At 50.7% G+C, this 18,187-nt stretch overlaps 9 protein-coding genes across 9 annotated transcripts; 6 read left to right on the top strand and 3 right to left on the bottom strand.

The window, feature by feature from the left end:
• Nucleotides 1–175: 175 nt before the first annotated feature.
• AtWU_09100 (putative Golgi matrix protein) lies at nt 176–2,168 on the top strand (the record flags this gene model as incomplete). Its single annotated transcript, XM_035504208.1, has 7 exons — nt 176–185; nt 268–389; nt 459–884; nt 942–1,377; nt 1,431–1,710; nt 1,775–1,881; nt 1,948–2,168. The coding sequence occupies 7 exons, from the start codon at nt 176–178 to the stop codon at nt 2,166–2,168; spliced, it is 1,602 nt and encodes a 533-aa protein (XP_035360101.1).
• Nucleotides 2,169–2,532: 364 nt separating this feature from the next.
• On the top strand, nt 2,533–3,372 carry AtWU_09099 (guanylate kinase; the record flags this gene model as incomplete). Its single annotated transcript, XM_035504207.1, has 4 exons — nt 2,533–2,548; nt 2,613–2,723; nt 2,801–3,003; nt 3,100–3,372. The coding sequence occupies 4 exons, from the start codon at nt 2,533–2,535 to the stop codon at nt 3,370–3,372; spliced, it is 603 nt and encodes a 200-aa protein (XP_035360100.1).
• Nucleotides 3,373–3,873: 501 nt separating this feature from the next.
• Nucleotides 3,874–5,225, bottom strand: aspD (septin aspD; the record flags this gene model as incomplete). Its single annotated transcript, XM_035504206.1, has 6 exons — nt 3,874–4,212; nt 4,271–4,484; nt 4,554–4,691; nt 4,743–4,824; nt 4,884–5,012; nt 5,087–5,225. The coding sequence occupies 6 exons, from the start codon at nt 5,223–5,225 to the stop codon at nt 3,874–3,876; spliced, it is 1,041 nt and encodes a 346-aa protein (XP_035360099.1).
• Nucleotides 5,226–5,789: 564 nt separating this feature from the next.
• Nucleotides 5,790–6,235, top strand: AtWU_09097 (mitochondrial 54S ribosomal protein bL32m; the record flags this gene model as incomplete). Its single annotated transcript, XM_035504205.1, has 2 exons — nt 5,790–6,123; nt 6,198–6,235. The coding sequence occupies 2 exons, from the start codon at nt 5,790–5,792 to the stop codon at nt 6,233–6,235; spliced, it is 372 nt and encodes a 123-aa protein (XP_035360098.1).
• A 502-nt stretch (nt 6,236–6,737) lies between these two features.
• AtWU_09096 (SKI complex subunit WD repeat protein SKI8) lies at nt 6,738–8,043 on the top strand (the record flags this gene model as incomplete). Its single annotated transcript, XM_035504204.1, has 7 exons — nt 6,738–6,740; nt 6,811–6,847; nt 6,906–7,166; nt 7,219–7,388; nt 7,452–7,545; nt 7,624–7,810; nt 7,860–8,043. The coding sequence occupies 7 exons, from the start codon at nt 6,738–6,740 to the stop codon at nt 8,041–8,043; spliced, it is 936 nt and encodes a 311-aa protein (XP_035360097.1).
• A 240-nt stretch (nt 8,044–8,283) lies between these two features.
• On the bottom strand, nt 8,284–9,118 carry AtWU_09095 (kinetochore Spc25 family protein; the record flags this gene model as incomplete). Its single annotated transcript, XM_035504203.1, has 2 exons — nt 8,284–8,828; nt 8,887–9,118. 2 exons carry the CDS (start codon nt 9,116–9,118, stop codon nt 8,284–8,286), a joined length of 777 nt encoding a protein of 258 aa, XP_035360096.1.
• Nucleotides 9,119–9,545: 427 nt separating this feature from the next.
• Nucleotides 9,546–12,770, top strand: AtWU_09094 (uncharacterized protein; the record flags this gene model as incomplete). Its single annotated transcript, XM_035504202.1, has 4 exons — nt 9,546–9,648; nt 9,705–10,904; nt 10,964–11,654; nt 11,705–12,770. The coding sequence occupies 4 exons, from the start codon at nt 9,546–9,548 to the stop codon at nt 12,768–12,770; spliced, it is 3,060 nt and encodes a 1,019-aa protein (XP_035360095.1).
• A 503-nt stretch (nt 12,771–13,273) lies between these two features.
• On the top strand, nt 13,274–13,616 carry AtWU_09093 (copper metallochaperone ATX1; the record flags this gene model as incomplete). Its single annotated transcript, XM_035504201.1, has 2 exons — nt 13,274–13,361; nt 13,465–13,616. The coding sequence occupies 2 exons, from the start codon at nt 13,274–13,276 to the stop codon at nt 13,614–13,616; spliced, it is 240 nt and encodes a 79-aa protein (XP_035360094.1).
• A 566-nt stretch (nt 13,617–14,182) lies between these two features.
• Nucleotides 14,183–17,332, bottom strand: AtWU_09092 (DUF2293 domain-containing protein; the record flags this gene model as incomplete). Its single annotated transcript, XM_035504200.1, has 6 exons — nt 14,183–14,309; nt 14,391–15,763; nt 15,857–16,588; nt 16,672–16,962; nt 17,026–17,145; nt 17,198–17,332. The coding sequence occupies 6 exons, from the start codon at nt 17,330–17,332 to the stop codon at nt 14,183–14,185; spliced, it is 2,778 nt and encodes a 925-aa protein (XP_035360093.1).
• Nucleotides 17,333–18,187: the final 855 nt, after the last annotated feature.

The following is an 18,187-nucleotide window of genomic DNA, read 5'->3' as shown; positions in this document are numbered from 1 at the left end:
GTGGTTCTGCGTACCTAAGCGAGAGCTGCGGACGGCGGAAGCAATCTCCCTGCGCTAGCGATGTTGACAGCTATGGCCCCTACCTCATAACGACACGCAAGCCCGTCCGGCGCAGTGACCATCGCAGCAGCCCTAGAACGAAACGCCTTCCTCCTAGGAAGTCGGAAGAAGAAAAATGCCCGAAGGTCCGTTTGTTGATCGCGCCTCCCTACGTTTCTCCTAATTTCCGGCGTTCCTTCGTGCTCACGATTGACCATTGTCAACCAGGCGCAAAACAGAAGAACAAGAAGAAGAACAAGGGGGCCGCTAAGCCCAAGGAATTAGATGAACGCTCAGAAAGTAGTTCTAATAAGGAATCACACCAGACGTCGGAGGCCATGCAACACACTGTAAGGACTCCCGCATAAACATAGTCTCGAAGACCTGCGGGCACTAAATCTGAATCATGAGATGTGCAGGGTGATACAAACACGGAGAAGAACGTCGAAAATACAGATGACGAAATTGCCGGAAATGAAAATGGGATTGAGTCAACTATCGGCTCGACAAAGGAGGCTACGGGGGACCCGGAGTCCTCCGTCGCTCACGATACGGCTGAAACCGAGGAGGACGCGAATAAGTCTGGCGGTCCTGATATTCAACAATCGAACGAACGGCTCGAGGCCCTTGTGAGAGATCGTGACACGTTGCGCGCAGAGGTGACCGATATGCGGAAATCGTTGGAGGAAATACAAACCAAACACCATGCAGACATGGAAGCTCTGCAAGAGAGACTAGATGACGCTGAGAGCAAGAAGGAGCATGCGGAAACGCAGTTCCAGAAACTCTTGGAAAGGGTGAATACGATCAAGTCCCAGCTTGGAGAGAGACTCCGGGAAGACGCAGTATGTTCTGCCGCCTCAAGTCGAACCTCCGTTCACTCTTGACTAAACCTCGGATAGGAAGAAATTGCGCAAGCGAGATCGAGAATCGAAGAGCTGGAAGAGCAGAATTCGACCTTACAGAAGGAAACCCAACACAAGTCTACTGAATTAGAGCAACTATCGCAAGCAAACAGCGAGATGTCGAAAGAGCTTTCAACATTGCGGGACCGCACAAGTCTATCACAACAAAATTGGCTTAAGGAGAAAGAAGAATTGCTTGAACAGGAAAATTACCTACAATCCGAGTTTGAGCAGGCTAAGGAGGCCATGCATAACTGGGAAGTGCTGGCAATGGAGGAGCGGTCAGTCAGAGAAAGCTTGGGCGAGAAAGTCGTAGATCTAGAGGAACAGCTTGCTACCGTGAAGGATGCTTACGAGAAGACTGCTGCCGAACGTGATTCCCAATTGGCCACTGTGGATGGGCTGCAGCGTGCGCTACAAGAGATCCAGACAGGTGAGAGCATAATCGTGTGCAAATGACGACTGCAGATGCTTACAAGGCAATAGCACGTAAAAAGGAACTCCGTGAGCTTGTGGAAAGCTCCGATGCTCAGCTAGAAGAGTTGAAGCAGGCGCTTCAAGGCGCAGAGGAAAAAGCCTCGAAGGCCGACAAAGCTCTCCAGGATGCCCAAACAGAGCTCGAGCGGGTACGGCCGTTTGAGAAAGAGGTCAAGGAAAAGAACCTCCTGATTGGGAAGCTCCGACATGAAGCAGTAACGCTGAACGACCACCTGACAAAGGCCCTGCGGTTCCTCAAGAAAGGCAAGCCAGAGGACAATGTTGACCGGTATGTCAGACTTTCGCCAATGAGTCCAAATCTTCCGAAGAACACTGCTTACAAGCTGCTATAGTCATATTGTCACGAACCACTTGTTGCATTTCCTTGCTCTCGACCGGTCAGATCCCAAAAAGTTCCAGATCCTGCAGCTTATTGCCGCCCTCCTAGGCTGGTCTGATGGTGAGCGAACCACACCGGCGCCTGATATATTTCTACATATACATTAATGCTGACATTACACAATAGAGCAACGTGAGCAGGCAGGTCTGGCGCGTCCAGGGGCGTCTAGCACGTCTAGCAAACTGAGAGTGCCGAGCACTCCCGTCCACCGCACGCCGAGCAGCCAGACTTTGGCAACGGAATTCCTGGATAATGGGAACTCCAACAAAGAGTCGCTAGCGGAGCTGTGGTCCAATTTCTTGGAGCAGGAGTCGCAGAGTGCCGAGCAATTACCACCAAAGCCGTGAAATAGAGACACTGTGGCTGCTGTCACTGCTGCTCAGAATTCGACCAATCCTAAGTAGAATCCGGACAGATGCGGGTGTTTTTTTTAATAGGTTGTACGATAAGCAGGCTCTTATCAGAATATGTATTCGCCATCACCTTGTCCTAACTTTATATATCTTTTCCTAAAACGGCTGGCGCTCCCCCACCGCCTCTGGTTCTGCCGTAACGGTGCCACCCAAAGTAACGGCAAAGCACCGACATCCCACCTCCGGCTTCCCATACATATACAATTAATTCATGCATTCTTGCCCGTTGAGGCCCCGTGTTCTTTCCTATTTGAAGATTATTCGTACGCCTTCAGCAGTCCGCTCCTCAGTGTTGACAATGGCTACCAGTGCTGGTGCGTCTTTTTGTGTCAGGAAAGGTTGACTCAATCAATATCCTGACCATGACTCCCAAATTAGTGCACAAGTTCCGTCCGGTGGTGGTGTCCGGTCCCTCAGGTACAGGAAAATCGACTCTGCTGAAGCGACTGTTCGCGGAGATTCCTGATCGCTTCGGTTTTTCCATCTCGCGTTCGTTCAACCTCCCCTGATTGTCACCCTGTCAGCACGAACGCACTGTAATTTGACCTGGTGTTTTGCGACAATAGATACCACTCGTGCTCCTAGACCGGGTGAGCAGGATGGCCGCGAATACTATTTTACGACAAAGGAGGACTTTTTAGATCTTGTGAGCAAGAACGGCTTCATCGAGCATGCGCAATTCGGCGGAAACTACTACGGCACTAGTGTGCAAGCGGTCAAGAACATTGCGGAGCAGGGCCGTATCTGTATCCTTGATATCGAGATGGAGGTAAGGATCTGTTCATTCTTGTTGCCGGCGAAATTGATGCCGCGATGCATGGTATAAGCGTTCAGAGAAGATGCTGATAGCATTTTACTGGAATAGGGAGTCAAGCAGGTGAAGCGTACCGATCTCAACGCCCGTTTCCTTTTCCTGGCGCCCCCCTCGGTGGAGGAGCTGGAGAAGAGATTGCGCGGGAGAGGCACGGAGACTGAGGAGAGCCTGACCAAGCGTCTCGCACAAGCCAAGAACGAGCTCGAATATGCCAAGGAGCCGGGGGCTCACGACAAGGTCGTCGTTAATGACGATTTGGAGAAGGCATATACGGAGTTGAGAGATTGGATCGTTGATGGTGGAAACTTCGGTGCGTCGCAATAGTCGCTTACAGACAGTCTGATGCTGCAGTGGCCATTGCGCGTTTTGTTTAGTATGGAGTTTTAGACCATGTGATTCCCATAGATTTTACTGTGCAAAGAACAGTAATGACTCATTGTTTCGAACCAGCTATATTCTCCTGGCGATGCGCAATTAAGGGAATTAAGTACAGGAAATGACGAGACAACGCTTAGCGCTTTCGTTGCTAGCTCTTTTCAACCTGGAATAACCAATTCATATGAAACAAAGCAAGACGAATACCCCTCATTCAATGGTGGAGAGGGTAGGATAAACACTAATACGATAAGGAAAAGCCTGAAGTTAAAGAGGATATCTGTAAGAACATGCCGATAAGAAGGTGGTGCAGTAAAATCAAAACATGGAAAGAAAAGCGACCCTCAAGACTGCATTTCTGGGCCTTTGATGGATCGCGGATACATGGCAATGGTTCGTTTCAAACGGTCGCTCCACGAGACCACCGCCATCAACTGATTCTCAGCCAAATTAATAACCGTTCATAGTCATGCGTTGCGAGTTGCGGCTGAGCTCTCTGTCCGCCGAAGGACTGATGGGACGGCTGCTACCGGGGTGGCTCCCAGCGGCACTGCTTTCCTTCAGTGCTAGCAGCTGCTTGGCACGGAAGGTCTCATAGTGGATCTGGCTGGTCGTCTCGATAAGGTCCTGCAGATGAGTGCGAGTGAGGAAGTTCCTCAGGTAGACGAATTCACAGTGGTTCTCATCCTCCACATTGATAACACCCCAGCGGTTTTGACGTCCGCGAACCTGCTGGCCATTGACGACGATGGTGCGTTCGCTACCCACAACAGCAAAAGGAATGATGTCCTGGACCGGCGTTAGAGGCAGAGATAAACCGAATGTTGTGCAACAATGATTCGCGTACCTTGATCTGGACGTTGACGGCACGCTCTTCATCATCAAGTTCGTCATTGTCGTAGGGGTACATCTTCAAGTTGTGGAAGGCAAACTCTTCCTTGATTCTCTCCTTGAATGCCTGACGCTCTTCGAGGGTAAGGGAGTCGGCCTTGGCGATGACGGGCACAACGTTGACAACGTCCGACAGCTTCTTGAGCACAACGATATCAATGGGCTTGAGACTGAATGAAAGTAGAGTCGGTTAGCCTCCCGGGAGAAGTTCTCGGTGATGAACGCTCGATGAGACTTACGCATGGCCGGACGGCTGGATGAAGAACAGACAGCAGTGAATACGGGTATCCTGGATGTACCGGTCACGCTGAGCGGTAAGCTCCTTGCGGAGGTATGCGGAGTGCTGATCCTTGATGTATTTCACGATGGGATCCCAGCTAGTAGTCTCATTAGCTCGGTTACAGATGTTGCGGGTTAATATCTATTACCATCTGTCGTTGTTGACCTGGTCACCGTATCCGGGAGTGTCAACGATGTTGAGACGCAGACGCACGCCGTTCTCCTCAATGACTAAAAACGAGGCGGTTAGCTCTGCCAGGAGTGAAATGGCAATGGCGTAGGAATCATACTATGCGAAACGGTCTGGATTTCGGTGGTCGAGCGGACAGGTTCGTTGGGGGTCATGCGACCCTTGGAGTCGATAAGGTGCGAAGCAAAGATGGTGTTGATCAAAGTGGACTTGCCCAGACCCGTCTGGCCTATTTCGTCCATGTTAGCAGGGAGGGAAGGGGCTCTCTTTTCTCGGACATGGTAGGTGAAAGAGTCGACTCACCAACGCACATGACATTGAATTGGAATCCACGTTTCAACAGCTTGCGCTCGATCTGGGAGGTGATGCTGTCGAAACCGACGTGGCTGCGAGGGAAGACCGTCGCGGGATTGGTGGAAGACGAATTGGCTGCGGCTGCCATTTTGAAGAAGGACGCTTGAAGATGATAACGAGAGAGGGATTGAGAGCAAACGAAGGATGGTATATCTATCAGTCGACGGGGCGTCCCAAGGGGTGGGGAGATGGTTGGTTAGAGAGGGAAAGGTGAAAACGAAGACGAGGTAAACAAATGGGGAGATTGGAGAGGAATTGACAGCGAAAGAAGAAAAAAAAGAGGGGGGCAGCCCACCAAGTAGTAGTTAGGAAGTAGTAGATCGAGGAGAACAAGAGCAACGGCGATGCCCAAGCGTTTTCGAGCGAGGGAGGGAGTGGAAGCAGAACAACCGGGGGCCCCTTAAAGCTGCGTTGCTCTGGCCATCCAACCCAAAAGCGGTGGTTGCGACTCAGGGGGCCCGCTATTCCCCCAACGGATTAGCGTGTCTCCAGACCCCAAATCGGTGGAAAAGCTTCAGAATTATTCGATTTTATGCCGCCGCCTTGCCAGCCATTTCGCCCAATTCTCTCCTCCCCAATCTGAGCTCCAATTCCTGTCTCAGCTCTTATCGGCACCTCCCGAATTCTGGCTCTACGACTCCTTCCCTCCACCATGTCCGCCCCCATGCTCTCGCGACGCCTCCTGCTCACGGAAACCGTGTCTTCCGCCGCCGCCGTAGGACGGTGGTCTCGTTTCGCTATCAATGCCTCCGCCTGGTCTCACAACTGGCTTAAGCCCGCCGCCATTTCCTTGAGCATTCCTGGGATCATGGAGGGCCTTTGGGACTCTGTTCTCCGCGCCGTCCCCAAGAAGAAGACTTCTCACATGAAGAAGCGTCATCGACAAATGGCTGGCAAGGCTTTGAAGGACGTCAAGAGTCTCAGCACATGCTCCGGATGTGGCCAGGTGAAGCGCTCGCACGTCCTGTGCCCCCACTGCGTCGAAAGTAGGTGCAAATTCTCTGCGATTCCGTTCCCATTTTAAGCCATCCTCAGCGACTGATTGTGAATTGTCCTTTAGGTGTCAAGAAGCAATGGAAGCAAACTCAGACGGCTTAAAGAGCGAAAGACGGCGAGATATATGATGAAAGAAAACGGACAGATTCTTGATTTGCATTGGGGGATTGTATTTTTACCTGGTATTTTATGAAGTGTAGGATAAATGCTGCATGGCATTCGGCGTCTGGCACAGCCTGAGGGTTATCTATATTAGTGTTGGTTATTTATATTTTAAATTATACTGTGGCCATTTTGTATATTTGTATATCTTGCCAGAGATCAATTAAAAAAGAATTAAGATCTTCGCATGTCATGTTTCAATTGCATTGACTTGGTAAATTTAGTAGGGTCGGGCAGAGGATGTCAGTCTTCCATTGAAGGTCCGCTGTAGTGGTGGGTGCCATTGGAAACATGATCTCATTCGGCCGCCAGCTAGTTTGTCCCGCCATGATCATCAACTCGCGTCCCAAACAACATTCGTACTCCTCTCAACAACCATACAGCGTGCTCAAATTCGCCTGGGGCCTACTCTGCCTAGGCATATAGAGCGTCTGGTCTAAGAATGGTAATGTTTGAACATGGGGAACCATAACGCTGTTGAGGTAGTTTCTAACTGGGGAAACGATTGAGTTTAGTCGAAACAATATCTCTCTTGCGGTTCTGCAGACAATGGTTCGTATATCTTGAATGACTCCCTACAAACCCTGGCATATACTAATATCACGACCAGCCCACCCTGTTGATATCTTCGCACTGGCCGTGACTGACAAGCAGATCTTGTCGGCCTCGGGTACTTCTTCCCTCAAAGTTCACTCCACTACAGATCCCGATTTTCCGCTAGTACAGTCTATTGACGGTGCCCATAAAGTCGGGTGCCATCATGTGGTTACTAACGGAAATGGTTCGAGGGCCGTCAGTATTGGCTTTGGCGGTGAGATCATGATTTGGTCTTGCCATGACGGAGTCTGGGCAAAGGATGAGGGAGCGTCTGGTAGGTACTTTAGTACTCCGCTGTGTCAGTCCTGTGTCTGACCGTGACCCAGTCAACAAGGCAACACCTGCGGACGTTTGGGCCATCGCTTTGTCCGAAGATGGTCAATATCTTGCCGGTGTTACGCAAGATGGTCATATCAAGGTGTGGGATCTGGACACTAATGGCGAGGAAATCCGAGACTATGAAACCAAAGGTAGCTTCGGCACCTGCATAGATTTGGTAGGTGAAGACTCGTCCACTTCTGCCACTGTTGGTGCCTAAACTCATGAATAAACTTTTTAGTCCGCGGATGGCCGCTTCATAGCAAGCGGACACGAAAATGGTAGTGTTTACATTTTCAGTACAGAAAGCGGACGCATGCCATTCAGCCTATCAGGTGCGTACTTTATTGTGCTAGCTAAGTACAAATGAAGTAGACAAAAGTGCCGAGTGATTGTCTAATATGTATATACAGGCTTGGTTAAACCTGTACGAGCTGTTGCATTCTCCCCTGGAGGAAAGTTTCTTGCTGCTGCTGGAGATTCCAAGGTAATTGTGCTTTATGACACGTCCTCTGGTGAACAAGTGGCGAGTCTCTCGGGGCACACCGCATGGGTCATGTCGCTGTCGTGGAGCCCCACGGGGGAGTATCTTCTCAGCGGGTAAGTTGCTATGCATTTCCCCCTGAGCATGCTATCTAACGTTCAAAAGGTCGTTTGATGGAAAGGTCAAAGTTTGGTCGATAGACACAAGAGCATGTGTGGCCACCCATTCCGAAACAGACAAAGCAATCTGGAGTGTCAAGTGGCTGGCGAAGATCGGAAGATCAGTAGGATTTGCCACGGCTGGTGCAAACAGGAGCATATCATTCTACCGTGAGGCCACTGGTGGTTAGTGCATAGGCTGTGTACGAATCAACCAATGAATTTGTTGTACGAATTCCTTACCAGCGAGCTACTTCAGGCATCTTCCTCAGTATGCCGAGACGAAGGAAGCCTCTATAAGTGACCTTTTGCATTGCCTGAACGGAAACCTTATCATAGTAGGACCTGATTCCAAAGTGAAGCAAACACAGGTATTAAAACATTAATCATTATTTGGTATTTCCAAAGCGGAAGTAGCCTTTATCTCCTCCCTATTTCATTGTATCGACGAACAGCTTCCGCATTCTTTTCAAGAACGCACCAAAGTCGCGATCCTCATTGACGATATCGAGCTCCCGCTCGAGAGCCTCCCGATCGAGTTTTGGTCGTGTATGGAATACTGCGTAATCGCGGCTCCCTGTGCCGAGTTCAAACCACGCTTCCGTTTCCCAGTCCTTTTCGAGCAGATGGGTGTACACAAACTTTAGTCTATCCTCCCGTCCGGCTCCCTCAATGCGTAAACATAGATAGTCCTGCCAAAAGTCCAACTCCGGCACGTTCAGCCGAGCTTGAGCATCCAGATACCTGGCGTGCATCTTCTGCGCCTCCAGCTTCTGGTTGATCGCCTTTTGGGTCTCGTCGATTTGTTGCTTGAGGCGGTCGCGCTTGGCGAGGCGGGAGTCACGTTCCAGGGTCACGGATGAAATGGCGGCGTGCATTTCCGCTGCTTCAGCGGCTTCCTTCTGTAGTGTTTGTTGGTGCGTTTGCGATTTGAGGTCCAGGATCTCGATATCCCTTTGCTTCATGCGTTTATCCTCTATATGACCTGTATTAGTCCGATGCTCTAGCGCCATCTCCATAAAGCGATAGCTTACCCTGTAGCTCTGCCAATCCAATCTTGAACTGGTTCCTCTCCTCCAATACCTGCTTGCGACCTCTCTCGATGAATGCATCAAAGCGAGCAGTAAACTGTGCCATGCGATTCCGGAGATCCTCAAACCCGAAGTTGATACTGGGGAGTGAATCCGCCATGGACGGTGCATCCGCCGACGCGAGAGGCGGGCGCATGCCACTTGTCGAGAGCGACGGATCGAAAGATGAGCTCATGGTGTATCTAGCTTGACGCTTTATTGGTGCCGATGTAGTTGTAGTCTGTGAGGATTGCGATATATGCGATGCGGGGGTGATGATGGTTACTGACTTTGTTTCATGTTCTCGAGCGCGCCGCTAAAGCGCGGTGTTGCGGCGCAACCGCCGGGCTCCAGACTAACGAAAGCTTGGCATCGATCTATCACCCGTTTTTTTTCTTTTGCCTGGTCTTTCCTTCGCGAGATAATCCAATGTTTCATTTACCCTTGCGCATGCATGAATTATGATTTGACAGCTGTCAGAAGCAGTTGCATTTGAGCACACTGCCGGGAGACTCGTCTACTAGTCCGCAAGCTGTGACCAAGACGTTGTACTTTGGTTCTCGATATGCCCACGGTTAGAAGGCTAGAGTTAGCGCATATCGCCAGGAGCAGAAACAGACCTGATGGATGAACACTCTGTGGGTGCTCTGCAATATGGGCATTTGGGGAAACCAACGTACAATTCAGAAGCTCACACATGGGTCTTTTCACGAACTTTAGCTCCATGTAAGTGGTTTGGAAGATCGACGCGAGCCGGTTCGAAAGACTGACACCTCCTGGAGCTTCATGTATCTCTTACTCCGGAGTGACCAAAGTTACGGTTCAATCGTCCCTCACTGCACTGCAGTCTTCCTCAACCGAGAATAAGGGCTTTTTGCCTCGCGCCTACCCCCAGCTTGCAGCTTGCTGGCCTCTAGTCGACAACGAAACCGTCTCTCATGCTATCACTGGCTGCGACATATGTGATTCTTCAATTTCGACGCTCTTTGATTTAGGATATGCGGTCGATCTCGAAAATAGCGATTCGGGAAGCCGAGTTATACCTATCGCCGTCATAGCATCCGGAGAGTGCGGCAACACTATCAGTTTTCGAAAAATCGAAGACGATGTTGTGGAACTCCGACGGAAGACGACTTCCTGGGCGCGTGTCCCTGCAATTGGACAGACGGAGTCCGTTGAATGGTCGGCGGGAGGGGCTCCTGTCCGTCAAATTTGCTTTGCGCGGACGGTTGAAGATAATGCGACGTGGATGGCAGCTCGTTTGCCCCGCTCGACTACCATCTTCCGACCACAGTATCACCGAACGCCAGTGCCTGTCATAGGATTGCATGGGAGTGACCACCAATTTCCCGACCGTTCTATCAAGTCTCGCCTGGATGCGAACCCATTGGTGGAGATACCAATCCAGCGGACCGGAGGCTTTGCGCATGCGGACGTGACTTTCAATCCCTGGTATCAGAAGCAGTTGGCTATTGTTGATGAACGAGGTCATTGGAGTGTTTGGGAACTTTCCGGCCGACACAGGCGCAACAAGGGTAATTGGACAGCTGTATCTGTCAATTCTGGCTCATTGCCGTGGCTCGATCTTGGAGACGGCCAAGACATCGACGACCACCCTCGTCATGATGGATGGGCTGCTATTGAATGGGTCGGTGATGTTAACAGCTTTGTTGTCTCTGATAGACGCTGCCCAATGCTCTATCGCATGGAAAGCGGCGAGGTTTTTCCATATACAATTGAGCTAGGCCTTAAGCGAAGATCAGAGTGGATTCTGGACATTAAGAGAAGTTCTGCCAACGTGTCGCATGTTTTCATCTTGACGACAACTCGAATATTCTGGCTGGATTTAACATCATGCCCTGAACCGAGCAGTGCAACCGACAAAGACTCACGACCGCCTCTGTTACCCCGTTTGTCCTGGCGCCATTTCCGTGATCCCGAGGACACCACATTGCGACTGACTCCTCTACTTGTGCGGGAAGGTAGCTTGATGACCGCAGATCTCTCTCTTTCATAGCACATGTACTGATCCTTTCGATAGACTTTTATCTCGTTGTATACTCGCGCCTCAACAATATTGCGCTAACCTTGCAATGCCCATCTTCGTCCCTGGACCAAACGGATGTGACATCGATACCAGACCCCTATATAATGGAAATCCCATTGTCATCTCCTGACACTGAAGGCTCTCGACACTCCAACACACAGCTGACAACACTGGTCTTCAAGGAAATCACGCATTTGCCATCGTCAGTCGGTAAACAATACCACGACCCTCATGTTAGACTCATAAAGCTTTTTGCGGTAGACTCAGGCCTTACTGTCCGCGAATCAATCTACACGGCACCCTCCCACGATGGTTCCCAGGATGATGAACCAGCCGCAAGAGATGTCTTACGAGTGAAGAAAAGGCATCAAGGAGTGCAAAGGTCGCAGTCGACTTACTTCGAAGATCGATTTGTAGTAGAGGACTGCGAGGAATCCATGCTGGGAAGCGGTATGCTCACAACCGCAGACACTGGGATGTCTAGCATAACGCCACTTGCAATCCCTGAATGGTCTCTCGACTACACCCAAGTCTACGCTGCTGCTACTGGAAGGTTAACGCTGTCATCGCGAGAAGACGACCTAGGTAATCAATTTTTGGAAAGGAGTTTTGAGGAGGCTATGCAAGTGCTAAGCGAAATGACGACTGGTGCTGGGGTGAGCAACGACCAGACATGTCGCACAGGGTAAGTAAATCTACTGCTATATACCGACTATCTTTTACTGATGTTCCTAGTCTCGAGGCCCTTGGCAGTAGTCCAATGCTTGACAGTGTCGAACAGAACTCGCGGAGGCTCCAGGAATTTCTCTCCAGCAACCATCTAGCTCTCTTAGATTGGAAAGCTGACCGCCAACCGTCTGGCCATTCTAGTCCACTTCTCGTTCGATCGGCGGATTTCATATACGAGGTTTCGGGGTTGGACCTTCCTGCAATCTATGATCTGCTTACCAATGACTGGCTGGCTGGCCTGCCTCACCATCTTCCTGGGCGCACAAGATTCACGAAAGAGAAGATCATCCGTGGAGTTGTCGCTGATCTGATTTTGGCTCAGATACGCATTAGAGTTCGGACGCTCTCCGGGATTGATGAATCGGATGACAGCAGGCGGATAAACTCAGGGGATATTCCATCATCATCATCAATGATTTCGATGGATGACCCCTTTGATGCATCGAGCTCTAGAAGTGCGAGGCGGGTGTCTCAGCGACCAGCGTGGACAGGAAACGGTAGCTTGGATGATCCAGGCAGCGGCACGACGCCTGGAAGCACTCTTGGACGCGGGGAACCTGAGACTGAAAGCCTGCGGGACATGGAACCTACATATACCAGCCTCTCAGCATATACTACCTTTAGTCACGAGCGGAATATGCCTCGAAAAGTGGCGAGCATGTTGGGCCATTGGCAACCAGGTGCCGACCCGGCTGGGTACAACTGGCAGAGGGCAATGCAGCTTCAAGGAACCGAGGAGTCGCAATCAGCATCTAAGGCAGCGACACCGAAACGTCGTCAACGCAAGAAGACTCCATCAACGCAAGGAACCACCACTGTGAATAGTGGGAATGTATCCGCACCCGCACCCGCACCAGCCCCAGCCCCGATGACTTCTGTTACTCCTGATGTGCGGGGGTGGGGAAGTCAACCAGAGCACAATGAGGCGCCTGTTCTCAGACTGCAAAGCAGTCAGGTTATCGAGGACGATGTTCCGATGACACAGATCGAGCGGGGCGCATTTGGTGGCCGAGAAGCTGGGCGAAAGAATGTAATGAAGGCGCGCAAAAAGAAGCGCGCGGCCGGTTTCTAAAGCAGCCCTGATAGGTTATTTATTCATCCAAATGGAATATTAGCATTCAAACAACCCCGAATAGATTAGTAGATGTACAGTTGTAGCGGCTTGATTGGTAAGACAATGAGCGATTTCTGCGCATTCTTTGCCCCGCCTCGGGATTGCGATATCCAACCCTGGGAAGTATAAGAACAACGCGACGAGGTTCATTTTTGTTCCTCAAAGCACTCTTTCCCATTTTCTTTCCATCTCGTCGTCTATAGACCTACTACTCCCAGGAACTACTTAATAATCGTCGCTATTTGCTGTGGCAGTTTACACGCCAGCATATTTTGTTGCCTCAACTCGAAACGCCCATCGATCGACGTTCCCCCCGTCTGTCTCCACCCCTCCTCTCCTTGCTTTAGCCCCGCCATCGTCATCTCTATCTTCTCTATTTACTTATTTGTTCATCCACACACACCACACACCACTTATTTGCTCTCTCCCTCTCTCACGTACACACGCCGCCCGCCAACACCATGTCCGACCACCAATACAAGTTCAACGTCAGCATGAGCTGCGGCGGTTGCTCCGGTGCCGTGGAACGAGTCCTGAAGAAGCTCGAGGGTATGTTTTTCTTCCCTACCCCCCTTCTTTCCAGAATATCGTCAAACAGAATAACAAGCAAGTGCACTGAACCGCTTCGCTGACTTTCTCTCCTCCTCCGCAGGTGTCAAGTCCTTCGACGTCAACCTGGAATCCCAGACCGCAAACGTTGTCACCGAACCTTCTGTGCCCTACGATACCGTGCTGGCTACGATCAAGAAGACTGGAAAGACGGTCAACAGTGGAGAGGCTGATGGCCAGACTATGAGTGTCTAAAAGAAAGAAAAGAAAAGGGAAAACGGAAAAAGAAAAAGCAAAATCAGAAGAATCATATGGAGCCCGGGGTTGGCCTTGGGGAGGTGACGAAGCTTTCGTCCGAAGAGGGCAGTGTTATGCATGCATATATTGAAATAATAGGAAGAGGGGCTACTGCTTTGGGTAGTGTTGCGAGATACCCTGATACCCCTGACCTGCTGCTGCTGTCTGCATGGTTGTATATAGCGCTATTATTTGACTACGTTCAAACTTTTGTGATTGACCTTCATGGGTGATTTGTTTGTCTGTCTGCTGCCTGCGCGCAATGTGTCTGCTAACGTTGTGGCTGGTGATGACGACGACTTCTGCGGGTATACGCGTAAGAGACACGAGTGCATGTAGTAGTGCTCTAAACTCAGAGTAGCTGCGTGATAAAGCGAGGTAAGCACATCGCTTGTCAGATTTGTTGTTGTTGACACGTGGTCGGGTATCATATCCGCTTGACGCTCAAGCTCAAGATTTATGTACAGCAACGCATATGCGGACATCTACATAGAACACCATCGACAAACACAACCCGAAGCCTTCTAATCCACAATGACAACAGTTCGACCCTCAGGAACCGTATAGGGAACCCGCTCAACGCGTCTTACATAGGTAGGATAGCGTTGTTCTTCCATGCGCGAGCCATCGTGTGGAAGGTCATAGGCTTGCCTGTTCGTTCGCGTCCGTTAGTAACAAGTTCAAAAACTAAGAAGGGGGCAGCACGCGCAGACCCAGCTGCAAGGTCCATACCGTGAAGTGTCCACAGCATCTTCATACCCTCTGACGTAGTGGCGGGCTGTAAAAGGCGGATTAGGTACCCTGTCAGCATAATTGCTTGGACCATGATGATCGGCCACAACATAATCCTGGATAGCGGGTCCTGCCCGGGAATCCAGACAAACACGGCCAACGGGCCTGCTCCATTCTGTGCTACCGGGCGAACTACGCATGTATTGTTCGGTCTGCACCGGAATTCCAGCCGAGAGAGGATGGGGGTGGACTGGGTAAGTTGCAGGTTGAAGACGACGCTGCACTGGATACTTTGTTGGAACAGGATCCCGTACGTCAACGGCACGAACGAAGTCCTCCGCATAGTGTCTTCCTTGAGACGCTTCCTGTGAAACCAAAGGCGGGTCATATTCTCTGCCGCGACGAGCAGGATCCTCCAGCTGAGCCACGTCAAGCGGTCTTAAACTGCCAGAGTTATATCTAGGAACCTCATGATAGACACGTCGCTCTCTCAACTCATTGGGCCGCACAGGAACAAGCCTATCAGTAGCATTATCCTCAGGAATAGCATATCTTGTACTTGGCACAACTTGAGATTGCCCTGGAGACCTGTACTGGATGGGCAGCCCGGAAGGCACAAAATGAGATGCATGGCCATGTACGTCTTCCGATGGCCTCTGATGCACGGCAGTCACGGTCCTGGGGCCAGGTGCGGTAGTATAAGTGGAGTATTGCGTTCTTTCCGGGTGACCCTCCGCAACAGGATGTGATCCAACGGGGGCGGCATATCTCCTACGGAAATGAATATCGTCCTGGATTGAAGAGGGTTTCAGGTGAGTATGTCCAGGGGTATCCTGATACCTGCCGCTTGTGTAAGGGAACGCTGCACCAGTGGTGACAACCCTGGCTTGAGTATGACAGAGCCGTTCACGCTCGTAGTGGCCCATACGTCTCCGTTTAGAAGCTTGATCTCGATCAGAATTATCTGAATCGTGGTGTATCATCTCCTGGCGAGCGGGACGGTGAGGGGTTATTGAGCGAATCGAGAAATCTCCGGAAATCCTTTTGGCAAGGTAATCCAGCTGGCCACTATTGGGGCGTCGGATTTCCATGGGTGTGGCAGTCTCAATAGAAGGCAATGCATGATCCTGTGGCTGTACATTGGTCCTATGTTGGGACGAGGCCAGAGGTCTTGGGAGGACGGCTGGGTCCCCGGTCATCTCATGAATCTCTCTTGGACCACTCACAAATACAGGCGCATTTGGCGAGTCTTCTCGCTGATATGAACGCTTCTGCTGTTGAATGACTGGCACTCGCTCCAAAGAAACCGCACTTGATACAGGTGCAATCTCCTTTCTCTGAGCAGGCAGTTCAGGCATACGGTGCAGTTCATACTGCTCGTTCAAAGTTAGCTCGAAGCAGTTCTCTCAGTGTAGATCATAGAGCACGGTTATGATAAACACAAATCTAGACCTTGGGTGGCTTACCCCTTCCATTACAGAGTCCGCGACCGTCCTACCTATGTTGGTACTGATGGGCCTTGCACTAGACATAGCAACGGGTGCCATCGAAACATGAGGCCTATGAGCAGACTCTGATTCAAGCCGAACAGGTCCTGGCAATGGCTGTCGAGTGACGACCGGGCCCCGAGATTCGGAGGCATCATGCAGTCTGTGCTGGTTAGTTTCGTTTGCTATGTTTCTATATCGGTTGAGAGCGCGGTCCCAAGCCTGATATCTGCTGAAGCCTCGACGATCAATCTTATGTCTTCTGGGGGGCTCTGGAATGTAGCGGAAGCCTGGTGGTGCTTCTTCATCCGACAGATCTAACTGGGTATCACGAAGGGCAGGGTTTGCATAATTGAGCGTCCTTGTTTGAAGCTCGTCAGCCTGGGGATTACTGGAAACCACCATCACGCTGTTATCGCGATTATTAGGTGAGAACGGCTCTCCCTCGACATCACTGTCCTCATCATCCGATATGACAATGACCTCTCGGAAGACGTCCTCCAGGACTGTCTTCCCATTCTCATCGTCTCCTCTCCACTCCACTAATTTTGCAAGGGTGGGCTCTTCGACCACGGTCCGAGCTTCATGAAAGGATGTCGCCTTCAGGAGACGATCGTAGTCAGTGTAAATGTGTCGGATATGTGCCACAACCGCTAACTGAGCCCGACGAGCCAGTGGTAGCTCAACTGCCGTTCCTACTTTTCGCTGGCCCTTAAATCGGTCTCAGCATCTGTCACGCATTCGTATATCATGGTTCCCTCCCATCTATTTTTCTCCTTGGGCTCGTCACGTACCTTTTGAAAAGCGGTCTTGATGATTTGATTGAGATCATTATCGGGAATGTTGGGGAACAGGTCTCTCAAGACATCTCTCGCTTCTGTATTTATAGTTGTCTGGGAGACTTCTGAATTAGCTCTTTTGCGGTCGTTCTCACCGCCAACCGTGCGAAAGGGCACCGCTTTCCCAGCGGCCGTGAGATAGAGACCCAGATCCATGCACACTGCTGCGACCGCGGCGCTTGGAAAGTGATAACCTATTCGATGTACATGCTGGGAGAGATTGTGGGTGTGCATATGCGGCGTTGTCTAACCATAGCTATTAGATAAACGAGAACCAAGGACCGAATATGGATACAGCTGTCGGCATACCGTGACAGCGAATACCTTCAGACCATCCTTCCGACATAATTCCTTACATGCCGTTGTAAGCTGAGGGTTGCCTGCAGGTATGAAGGTATAACCAGGAGGGGCCTTTGCTTCAAAAGATATCTGTTTTCTTGGTCAAGAGTGCCCGTGAGAAACTGATAGCACAACAACATACGACACTTCGAAGTTTTTTCTTCTCCTGAGTAACAGATTCCAGAATCACTCTATGTTTGCGAGCATTTCTCTTGACGATCCTGCTCGGGGCTCGCCTGGCAAGGACCGAGGGAGGTCTCCGAGATACTCGGGCCATGCTGACAATGTAGAACCTTCCCAAGTAGCTACAGAAGACAAGCCTTCATTTTACCGGTACCGGTTCGGATATACACACTGCATGGAATGAAGCCGTGGGGGCCAGGATCATTCATCGAGAGCGAATGGTTAGACAGACGCGTCGATAGACAGCTAGTAGTCACACGGGTGTTTCCAAGTTAGTAAGCCATATTCTACACAATGAAAAAGATCCTATGCATGAACCGCAGTCCCAGAAAGTCAAGAATATGGACTAAACTGGAACAAGCCGATAGCTGTTCAAGTCGGTCTAGCCACCGTTTTGGCCAACAAGATGATGCACTAGCCCTGATACCGCGAAATAAGGGGGGGGGGTGCTTGATGAGACCGAAAAGGTAGTTAGCCGGTTCAACGCTGACCTCCCAACTATAGGAGCATATAGCGAGGCAGAGCAGCAAAGATAGCGGCAGCCGGGGGTAGTATACAAAAGAACCTCCAACAGGCTGGGTTGGGCTGGTGGATGAGGTTTAAAGGGAAAGGTGGGAGAGGGAACGAGAGCGCCGGAGGGCAACCAAACTTAAACCATTTGCGGCCTAACGCGCGGGCGCCGCTGGTGCCTGCCTGATCGGGGCTAGCGTGACCTACCTCATTCACTCCAATTTGCGACCACCAAGCTACATATTCAATCTTCCTGTCATTATATCCATCACCTTCCACTCTGATTGCCACTAACTGGATCGGAGAAGCAGTTGAGCGATTCACAGTAATGTTGGCGCATTCTGACATCTTGCTGAGTGGTGAATCAAAAGAATAAGGGTGGTGGTGACGAGGGGAAATTCTAGTATCAGTTGCCTGTGACCCAGAGGTCTCCTTCTCC

The sequence above is a fragment of the Aspergillus tubingensis genome, assembly GCF_013340325.1.
Source record: "Aspergillus tubingensis WU-2223L DNA, scaffold_9, whole genome shotgun sequence".
NCBI classification, from domain to species: domain Eukaryota; kingdom Fungi; phylum Ascomycota; class Eurotiomycetes; order Eurotiales; family Aspergillaceae; genus Aspergillus; species Aspergillus tubingensis.
The sequence above is the reverse complement of the archived record's forward strand: the minus strand, read 5'-3'. Positions and strand labels throughout refer to the sequence as shown.